Source organism: Heptranchias perlo, chromosome 8 (genome assembly GCF_035084215.1).
Source record: "Heptranchias perlo isolate sHepPer1 chromosome 8, sHepPer1.hap1, whole genome shotgun sequence".
NCBI classification, from domain to species: Eukaryota; Metazoa; Chordata; class Chondrichthyes; order Hexanchiformes; family Hexanchidae; genus Heptranchias; species Heptranchias perlo.
Genome location: NC_090332.1, coordinates 10,211,302 through 10,222,775, shown reverse-complemented (window position 1 = coordinate 10,222,775; position 11,474 = coordinate 10,211,302). Strand labels below are relative to the sequence as shown.

The 11,474-nt window shown below is 38.5% G+C and overlaps 1 protein-coding gene across 3 annotated transcripts in view; it reads right to left on the bottom strand.

The window, feature by feature from the left end:
* Positions 1–3,613: 3,613 nt before the first annotated feature.
* cnsta (consortin, connexin sorting protein a) overlaps positions 3,614–11,474 on the bottom strand; it is an 83,506-nt gene continuing 75,645 nt past the window's right edge. For all 3 annotated transcript variants that reach the window (XM_067988631.1, XM_067988629.1, XM_067988630.1), the window contains one exon: positions 3,614–6,862. In XM_067988631.1, the coding sequence (XP_067844732.1) occupies positions 6,657–6,862 (206 nt within the window). In that variant the 3' untranslated portion in view covers positions 3,614–6,656. The remainder of the gene's footprint in view (positions 6,863–11,474) is intronic.

The following is an 11,474-nucleotide window of genomic DNA, read 5'->3' as shown; positions in this document are numbered from 1 at the left end:
TTTTTTTTTGCACAATTTTATAAAACCATTTTGTCTCTCAATGGTTTCACAGACATTCCTGTAAGCAGAGTTTGTCCCATATGATCCAGAAACAGTGCCTTTTTAAAATAATCTGTCGTTGCAGTTACATGATCCTTGAGGATTAATAATTATCCCTAGTAGTAATCTTCTTACTGGATTACAGATGGTCTCGTTCTATGCCATGACACTATTTAAATTTACATACATTTAAACACACCAGACTTTCAGGAGAAAACTGCTAATATATTTATTTACAATTAAAATAGTGATATGAAACACTAAATGTTTAGCACATACCAGAGAGCATAAACATAAAAATCCATGTACAACTAGGGAAGTCTAAAGGGTTAATAAATTATTCTAATAGTCTTTTATTTGAAAAAAGAAAATCCCAGTTGCTGACAAATTTAATAACTCTTTCTTCTCTTTCCCTTTTGGTATAGTGTCTCACAAACGAGGAGTCTTCTAATCAGTCAGAAAAAGAGCAAATTCCAGCATTTATTTAACTAATCCCTTTGAAGTGAAGTTTCTAGCCAAACTTAACATTTACATCATAAGTACAATTGACAATACAACAAAAATGAATATCTAAATAAAGTATATTAATGCAAGTATGGGACACATTCATCTACAGATTCCTCCACCTATTGTCACATTATTTCCAGGCAAATGAGTTTATAGCCTGTGTCTTAATATAATCCCAATGGACAACAAACAGCTCTTTCTGAATACAAGAATCCCTGCTATTTATGTTAAAACACAAAATCCACCTTCCACATAATGTGGATTGATGTAGACCCAAGGCCTACCACATAATTTCATCTTGCTTGTCCGGAGTCTGCAAGATTTCCATCTGAGAGCTAAAGGAAAGATTGCTGTACTTTGGTATATTATTCTGCCCAAACTAATGCAAAATAGTTCATCTTAAATTTATTCCTACCACCAGAAATATCAGTTAGGCTTCTAAAGATAGTTGGTTCCCCTCACAAACCCTTTGGAAAAAAATTATGCCGTCAAGACAATAACGTTCTTTGCATAATTATCTTTTCCTAGACATTTCATTTGGATAACAGGCTGGTACGTCTTCAGCTCATTTACACCCACCTCACTCAAGGCGATCTGGGTTTCCAGATCGTACTAAAAATACATTTCCATTCATTTCATTGCCTTTATGGAAGCTGTACCCTCCTCTGGAGGGCACGGAGGTGGGTTGCTTGCAGATGAACAAGGAGCCAAGAAAAGTAGAGTTAGAACTGAAAGGATGTGTGTTGGGACACAGACAAGCAGACATTTTTTTGAAAATATAGCAAGGTGCAACAAGTGCACTTACCCCTGTCTGATTATTTGTCTGAAAAATACCTTAACCTCTACTGAAAGTACAGCTGATTTAGTCCTGAGACACGGCAAATACTTGTGCCATTTTAATCTATACATATGAACAGATTATATTCCTGAAATTATCCTGTGAAATGATCCTGGTTTAGCAGAGAACATTTGCAATGCATCTGTTTTGGATAATGTTATACGTCACTGGATTAAGCCCCTCCATCGACTCAAACTGTAAATTAAAAACAAAATCAATTTAATCTTCCTCAAAATATCTCCAAGCAATTATAGGTCCAATATTTTAATACAAAATCTATCTATATAATTAAAAGTCTTCTATCTAGCCCACATAACACCTTAAATATGTATGTAGTAGAGAACGTCTGTCTGATCTCTATTAGATAGATTTCTTTTTCTTAATAAAAAATTCTCATGTCACAATGATCGAGGGCAACCTACAACATATCTCCGTAATGGCTATCCTGTACACATTTTTAAAAGAGGTGTGCAACACCAGCTTGGAGTGAATCAGCTACTTATTTTTCCCCTTTGGTGCAATTCACCTCCCCTACAGTGTAGCTGGAGAACTGCAGACATAATTTGAATCGTACCACTTTGTGGCAAGACACATAGGAGCACCAATGCACTGCGTATTCCCAGAAGAGAATTTCTTCCCCTTAAGGAGCAAGAATCTGCAGCTGAAGTTAATTTCTAACCTTTTCACACCCTCCCAATCTATATACACTTTTTCCCAACTAAGGTCAGAAATACAGGTTGTAGGGGTCAGTCAGCAGGAAATACTCCTTCACAGTCACAGGAACCAGTGGATGAACAGATTAGTGTTCCCCTAATCTGAACTTCGATTAGCCAGGGGCTGTGGAAAATAGAGCAACGATCAGTGCGATGGAGAACAAAACAAAGAAAGATTAAATTAAGAGATAATAATGTTTCCCCCTGGATTAGGGAAAAACAGGCAAATTAAGACAGTAACTCACTTACAGTAAGTGTTGGATCATGGGGTTGCACACATACAGTTTCTCATTTAGAAAGCACCTGATCTAGGCAAGGAGGTTAAAAAAGAGGAGAAAGTAAATATCCTAAAATGGGCAAAAGACAATTTTTGAAGTTGAAAAATGGGTGACAAGTCATAGTCTACATATCCAAAAGAACAGTTTTGCCATTACTTCTTGGGTTACAGTATCTGAGGCAGTGATCAGGAAACCTGGACCATTAGTCGTATAGAGCTAGCGATCCATAATACATTAAAATGCTTGCATGCACTTCCTGTGTCATGATTTTCCCATTTTTTCCCCATTATGTTTGAGTGTCACACCTGAGTATTACTTTTAACTGTAAGGTATGTATATTTACAAGCATGTATGCTTTTCATTATAATTAGCTTTCAGTCTTCCCAAAGCTAGGTGGTGCTGCTGCAATTCCAAAATCAATCTCCTAGGTCCGTTTTTTCTGATGCTAGGTGGCACTTGCCTTTCCCAGGTCCACCAGATTTGAATTAATTCTTCCCTTCAGTTTGGGAGCTGCCCCCGGTTATTCCTCGCTGCAACCATGGTTCTCAGGCCACTGCTGCTTCCATTGACCTTGGGGTTCTCCTTTTAGCACTCCCACCCACTCTTGAGCCTGCAGCCTGTTTTTTTGGCTCTCCTCCTGTACCTGGACTTACTTCTACCACCGCTATTTCAGGCTTTTAGCCAGCCACCTGCTCTCCCACTTCTGCTCTTTGCGTCTGCTCCCAAAAGGAACCAGCACTCTGTCTCCATTGTTTCAGGCCTCAGGCATCTGTCTGGCCACCACCTGCCAGGTGACACGTGGTCAGTGTCAGGCCAGTGTCCTAACAAGGATAGGGAAGACCGGGATGTGACGGCAGACTATGAAAGGGGTTGGGTTTCAATTGGCCCTCACAGTTGAACAGCCTGTTGATACACTTTGCCCAAGCTCTGAGGGGGAAGAATGGCTACGTGGGCAATGTAGAAGACAGTAGTTGGTGCCCGTGGAACCGTACCTCGGCAGGAGTCAGAACCTTCAGGAGGCGAGGGGAAAAACTGGGAAAATAAAAAAAAATGAAAAATGAAGTCCATTTCTAATTTAGAGAAGCTTGTGACTCACTCAGTTCAAGAAAGCCACACCTGTTTTAACAGACTACATCTTACAACGCGAACAGTTTAAAAACCATGCCTCAAATAAACAGACGTAAAAATAATTAAGTGTCTTAAAAGGGGGAAAATCCACCAAACAAAATGAGTCCAACTTTAAGTCATGATTTTCTATTTTTAAGAGCAATGTAAATCACATGTTGTAATTTCAAAATACATGGCCAGTGATGGAAATTACATGATACACTTTACAACAAATAGTTCCATCTTCAAGTGACAATTCTCTGTACAGGTTTTACATTTTAAACCAATATAGTAATAAAATTGCTATACTTCATGACATTATGGTGGACATGTTAAAATATTTCTTGTGAACAATGCAATCAGTCTTACACAATACAAAATGAATAAAAACATTTAACAATTCACACATTAAGCACTCAGCTCAAAAGAGGTGCAACTACCTCTAAGACTACAGAGTTCAATCCTACAGATTTCTGAAATTTTAACATGCCAATCATCTAAATTTACAAAAAAGGAAAATAACACCAAAATGATTTGCTCTACATACAGCGCAATCTATGTTAAATAAATTAAATTTCCAAATCATTATTGTTTATAATCGTGTACTGATCCAGCCAGTAACACACGGCTATTGTATAGCGCCTTCTAATATAATTATGCGCCATGATACAGTTCAGGTTTAAAGCTGGCAACTTTATAGGTATTTATTGGTTAAAAGTTGCTATGCTAAAATTTAAGGCCCTTTTACTAAAGTTCTTAAATGATTACATCATTCAGACTAAAGGATAAATTTACTGGCAAGTCCCTTAATCCAACATGCCAGAGCATTTTTACATTGTTCAACACAGATCAGTTATATCAAAGAAGGATAACAGTGATCACTAGTATTTCCATAGAGGGACAGCTTGTTAAACAACGAAATAATGCATAGATTCAAAGAAAAACCATAAAAGCTGAAAGCTTGAAATCAAAACTCATAATACCGAACAGCAAAGCAGGTCTCTCTGCACCTGAAATGTTAACCTATCTTTCTCTTTTAGATGCTGACCAACCTACTGTGCATTTCTAGCATTTCTTTATTTTTATAAACAAGAATAAATTACCCACACAATATTTGCATATGCCGACAAATAAGAACATAGCGATTTGTTAAAGAAGCAAGGCTGAAAGTGCTATGCAATGACATTAAGGGGATGAGATAATTACTCATGAACTGCTACAGCCAATGGTGAACTTTGAGCGTGTGTACCTGTGTAGAGAGACCTGGCGTTTTCTTTACAAAAGGTTTTGCAGGTTTTTGTCAAAACTAATTATATGGGCTAGAATAATAATTTCTCTGAACACAAGATCAATATTGCACACCTCAAATTCAAAATTGATAATACACATCTGTGAAATGACTCAATTTCACAGTTGCAATATTGTGCTGTGAGATGCAACAGAAATCGAACGTCAAGTTGTCAATTCTTTTATAGTATGCACAGCGTTCTCCTGCATCCGTGTAGCCCAGCAGTGATAAAATCACTACCTCATTAAATACCTTTTCTCCCAAGATTATTCCACAAACCTGCTGGCAGCAAAGGTGGAGGCCTAAGAGTAGATTAGGCTTCCACCTTTCAGCCCTCTCAGTTGCAGTGCCTAGGGAACAGCAAGAAAAAAAAAGTGTTCTACCTTCAAACACAAATCAAGAGAACCTCTATGTTTAAACTTCAAATTATGCCAACTTGAAATACAGTGTTTTACATGACAAACACACAAATGTTCAGCACATTTTATAAACAGATGGAAGTAATTATAACCCTACCACTGATTTACAAGGTGGCAAACAACCTAATCACAAGCGTTGGTCAATGCTGCTCAAAAGGGCGCGAATAACGCCTGGGATGATTTGACCAAGTTTCTCTCTCTGGATGCCTTCAGCCTTTATTTCAAGCTTCTTCCTCACTTCCTTACCCCTTTATTCCCAGCATAGCTGAGGTAAGGAATTTACCACGTGGGGAAATTACAGATGTTAACCTAGATCTTACCACTGCATAACATTATGTCACAGAGCAACAATGTGCTGAATCCCCTGCCACTTTCTTAAAGAAATTCTATTGCATAACAAAGCAGGACACCAGCACTTAGATTTTTAAACAGCTGTTTTGTCAAATTATTTAAAATGAATAAAAATGAAACTGAATTTAACAGTTCCTCCTTAATGAGTTTATTCCATCACTGAAATTGTATCACTGGTTGGTAAAGACCTTCATAACCTACTTGCTCACTCAGACAGCTTGAGTTAGGAGTTAATGCAACATATGAAGGAACAACAAATCATTCATTCTCAGTGAATTACCGTCTCTGTCACACATATAATTTGACGACATAGATTACTCAAAAATAACATTGACAATATGTACATTTGAATATTAAATGAAAATAGAAAGCTTTACCCTAGCTGTACAGTCAATAATAACCTGCTCACAAACTCTCACTCATCTGTGCATCTGCATTTTTTTGGGGGGAGAATGGGAACAAGAAGGTTGACAGAGATCAAATCAGATACATTTTTAAACATAACAATAATCACTGCTATATTTGAGGTCTGTAGAAAAAGTTGTAAGTTATCATTGAAAAACAAAGACCTGTGGCGGCAAAGGAATCTGAACACAATTAAAATGGTTTTGAAACCAAGAAAAACTGCATAGACTATGACAATCCATGATTTTTAAAAGAAAAAACAGATGGTAAAACTCACATGTAAAACCAAATACAGAATTATCAATTGTAAAAAATGTCCGTTCACATTAATATGAATTGTTCTTTAACCCATTGTAAATCCAAATTATTACATCCTTTATGTGCAGATTGCCCTAAAAGGCAAAATATACAAAACCCATTTCTTCTAAAAGTGATTGGCAAACCTGCTGTTCATACATATTCTGCAAACCACTATTCATGAGTTGTATATTTACCCTTCCTGTGGAAACAATGTGATGTCAAGCTATGATTTGTTTTGTTGAGGTCTGAAACTCCAGCTTTGGAGTTCCTGTGTTGCATCCTATTGACCATTACATTCCACAGCAGTTAATGCATTGCAGCAGGAACAGTATGATCAACTGCTCAATGTGGTCCCTCTGAACCCTGACTTACACAATGACTTCAATTCTATCTATGTGGATACAGAGTTACTTAAGAAAAAAACAGCCAGTGCTTTGCTTTCTCAATGCCTTGTTGGAACTGCGCATAGTAAAAGTCCATCTGTGCTGTGAAGTCTCTGCATATACTGGACTCCAGATCACCAAATGTGCAATAAAGTGCTGTTCCTCCGACACTCAGAAGTACTGTGACAATGCACAGCAGGACCAAGAGGAGGCAGGAGTCTCCATTTACTTCATCTAAAGGGAAAAAATAAAAATCTAATCAATGTATTGAAGTGCAGTAACAATGGAGTATGAAATATTTACAAAAGCAGTCTAATAATTCACTTGATATAAAAAAGGACGACAAATTGAATTTAGAAATGTTTCTAAACAGACTTATTGCTCACATTATCTATTGACTTGGTATTTCAAACCATCAGCCTCTGTACTATTACTTCAGTGTCACTCACCATGATACTACCGTCCGAAGTTGTTCACCAACTACAACAAGGCAGCAAGGTGACCAGCTCCTAGGCCTTCACCAAATGACACTTTGAATCAGCTACTAGGAGATGCACAAGACTATCCCATGTATAACCTTCCTTCAATTTCCTTTTCTGTTGGAAGTACCTGACCTCCACTCATCATCTGTCCACAGCACTACAATTTATAAAGATTGAAATTTAGCTGTGGATATGGGGGTGGGGGGTAGAGGAATGGAACTTATGTCCCACACTGCCATGGAGCCAGACTTTGGTGCTCTGAAATGCTGACATCAAATTCTTGAAGCATCCACAGATCTTTCTGGATATAAAAAAGGATTAGTAATAGCTAGGGTACAAAGGCTGATGTTTTAGTGCCTTAAAAGAATACCCTTCTGACTCTGATGTATGTAACTTCAAATGTACCAGCAATATTTAGCTTGACTAGTGCAATAGGATTTTGGTCTTAATCAACAAGATAAGATAGAATCATTACTGAACCATGCAGAGTAAGACTGGGAACAGGATTATATGTATAAACCTTTTGTACAGCAATTTTGACCTGGACATGATGGATCCCCAGCAAGGAATTGAACCCTGATTTCCCGCGTTGATACTTTGAATTATTAGGAGGATACTCAGCAGACGCACCATAAAGAACTTTTCTGAAAATGTTATATTAATGTTATGTTGAAGATTGTAACAAAGACATTTGATTTGACAAGGAGTTTGATACCACCTAATCTCAGATTCCTGATGGAGAGGCTGGGGTTGTTTTCCTTGGAAAAGGAGGCTGAGGGGTGATTTGATTGAGGTGTACAAAATTATGAGGGGCCTAGATAGAGCGGATAGGAAGCACCAATTTCCCTTAGCGGAGGGGGCAATAACCAGGGGGCATAGATTTAAAGTGATTGGTAGAAGGATTAGAGCGGAAATGAGGAAAAATCTTTTCACCCAGAGGATGGTGGGGGTCTGGAACTCAATGCCCGAGAGGGTGGTAGAGGCAGAAACCCTCAACTCATTTAAAAAGTACCTGGATGTGCTCCTGAAGAGCCGTGACCTGCGGGGCTATGGACCAAATGCGGGAAAGTGGGATTAGGCTGGATGGCTCGTTTCTCAGCCAGCGCGGACACGGTGGGCCGAATGGCCTCCTTCTGTGCCGTAAATTTTCTATGATTCTATGATTCCTGAACTTTTGATGAAAGATGTGATAAAATTTATATGCCACAACTCCCATATTTGCTCTGTTCACAGCTAACAGGTGTGTATCTGCAGCCACTTCTGTTCACTGTGCCTATCAATGATTAAGTGTCAAATTCTTTCTAATAACACTCCTGTGAAGCACCTTGGGACGTTTTACTATGGTAAAGGCGCTATATAAATGCAAGTTGTTGTTAATTCTTTAGAAGACCAGTGGGATATTGATAAGATGAGGAATAGGCTAAAAAGTAGATGGAATTCAGTTATTAAGTGTGTGGCGATACATTTTGGTAAAAAACAAAGTAGTAATTATACTCTGAACAGAAGTAGGCTCGGTGCTATGGAAGAACAGAGGGACTTGGGGGTTACAGGTTCACAGGACATTAAAGGCCGTACAAAAAGCTAATGGATTCTAGGTGTTATCACAGGAGGTATAGAATATAAAAGCTAAGAAGTAATGACCAGCCTATATAAAGCCTTAATAAGACCTCAGTTAGAGTAGTGTGTGTAGCACTGGGCTCCACACAATAGGAACAATATTGAGGCTTTAAGAGAGGGAACAACACATTCACCAGGATGCTGCCTGGTATGAGGAAACAAATACTAAGACTTGAAAATTGGTAATTTTTTACATTAGATTATGGAGCGATATGATAAAAGTGTTTAAAATTATGTACAGATGAGACAAGGTACATAGAATCAGACTGTTTCCAGTAGTTGAGACGTGTAAAATGGGGGGCGGGGGGGCAGCACAGATACAAGATTTGAATGCAGGAAATGTAGGTCAGAGAGCAAGAGAAACTTCTTTATACAGAGAATAGCAAGGCTGTGGAATTCACTTCCAGGATTAGTTCATGAGCAGAAATTACATCAACATTCAAGATTGGAATAGGTGGATGAAAGAAAAGGGATAAAATGAGATGGGAACAGGGTGAGTAAATGTAATTAGGACTATTTGCTCCTGTTTCCATGTTGTAACTCCTATGTATGCATATTACTAATGAAATATCTTGCTATATACAGCAATAGTTCTGAGACTAGGAATTGTTTAGAAGATCCCTAAAGACAGCTTTGTGTTTGCTGGGGAATCAGCCTGTGTATTTGTGATCCCTGTCACAAAATCTCAGTTCACAATACCATGTATGCTAGTGGGCAAGCAAATTCCCTACCCATTTAGGAGAACACTTGGGATATATGAATAGGATATTGAGGGAAGAAATTATTCACACAATGAGCTGCAAAAGGATCAGACTTATAGGAACATATCTGACAGGTAACTTGTGCTGTAGTAGATTTATCGCACATTTCACAACACACCAGTTTTGGGGCTACCACTAATTATTCAAAAAGTCAGGATCATGTAGACACAAGAGGTTAAACAATGAAAATACAACTGCATTGCTCTGCCTTTCACAGCATAAATAAGAAAGAATGCTGGTAAATAACTGAATGCCCTGCACTGTATCTAATATGATCAATGTGATTTTATTCTTCTATCATCTTCAATGAAAACTTTATATATTATAGACTCGCAAGGAAAGATTTATAAAGGGAATCAAATAAAAGCCTGCATACAATGCACATGTAACATCTCACCATATGTCACAAATCCTTACCACACTGTGACTATACGTCATTTGTCTGACACTCTTCTTATCAGACACAAGACAAATGAACACCAGCTCCTCCTCCCATGTGGTTCAAATGGGTTGGAACTCTTTCTTGATTTAATTCTGCCACCTCCCAACCCCAACCCTGATGTGCTGGCTCCTCTTCCTGCAAATGCCCACAGTGTGATGCCTCCTCTACACGCCCAAGGCCTTGGTGTGTTCCTACTCTAACTCCTCGTTCCTCCAAATCCAGAATCGCCTTAAAAAAGTGCATTAAAAATGTTTTAAAAAGAATTTTAAAGAACTATAATCACTTTGGTCACTAGCGGATTCTTTTAAGATATGAATCAGATGGTTATAAAAACCATATTGTCTACTCCAGAGGACAGTCCTAACTGGAAAGGGAGAGGAGTACTGCGGGAAGTGGTAGGTGTACTTCAGCGATGGGCGCTGAGTGTTGGAAGCGCTGTTTTTTTGAAGGGGAGTTGTTTACATTAATAACACTCATCTTTCATATCTGTGGCTTTGTGCTGAAAGCAGGAGTGATCGGATTATGGTCATTTTTCTTTTTGAATAATGAGCTGCTCTGCAGGACACATTGTATAAGATCGTAGTGGACCAGATAAAATTTGAAAATGAACTGGATTATGGCTGTGGGCCATGGGTAGGCACAATCCTCGGGAGTTAAGGCAATTCCCATATCGCAATTTTATAAAAACATGTGTGTGTGAAGATATCAATAGGAGCCGATTCCATTGGTTTCAAGTAACATCAATCTCCTTCCAAGACATTTCCTGCCACAGATACTAGTGCGTTGCTATCATGTGTTCCAATGACTATGTGAAATGTGCACAAGCACTAACACCTCACAGAACTTTAGTACCACTTTCATTAACTTAACAGCATCTTATTTTAGATTGTGATTTTTGGGAAAGAGTACATGCTTTTATTTTTAAAAAAAAATTCCCCTTTGCTCACTGGCTATATGCATTAACAGCATGCAAGGGTTGAACTCAGCAACACTGCTGGGAGGAGCCTAATAATAAATCTCCCTATTAGTGGGGAGGAGGGGGAGATAAACACCCAGCCTCCACTTGGCATCTCCCTGCACACTATGGAGATCAAACAAGCGTCCCTGCACTCCATGCCACTTGCTCCAGCACATGCCACCAAGTTTCAAAAATAGAACTTGGCTGTTCATCCAGGCTCTTCAAGAATATCCTGGGGAGGTGTCTCATGCTTCTTAGTTATAGGCATTTACAGAACTGGCACCTCTCCAATCAGATGCACGCAAAGTATAGTAGTGATCGCTGGACACTTGAGACTTTTTAATTGCTACCTTTCCCTTTCCGGGAGACAGACGAAAATGTCAAATGAGATTTGGGAACACAGAAGTGAACCCAGAGAGATGGGAAACACAAAATTACAATATCAATAAAGCACTAAAAAAATGACAGCCATCCGTGGCTAAGTAAAGAAATTAAGGATAGTATCCGACTAAAAACAAGGACATAAGGTAGCCAAACTTAGTGGGAGGATAGAAGATTGGGAAGTCTTCAAAAGACAGCAAAAAGT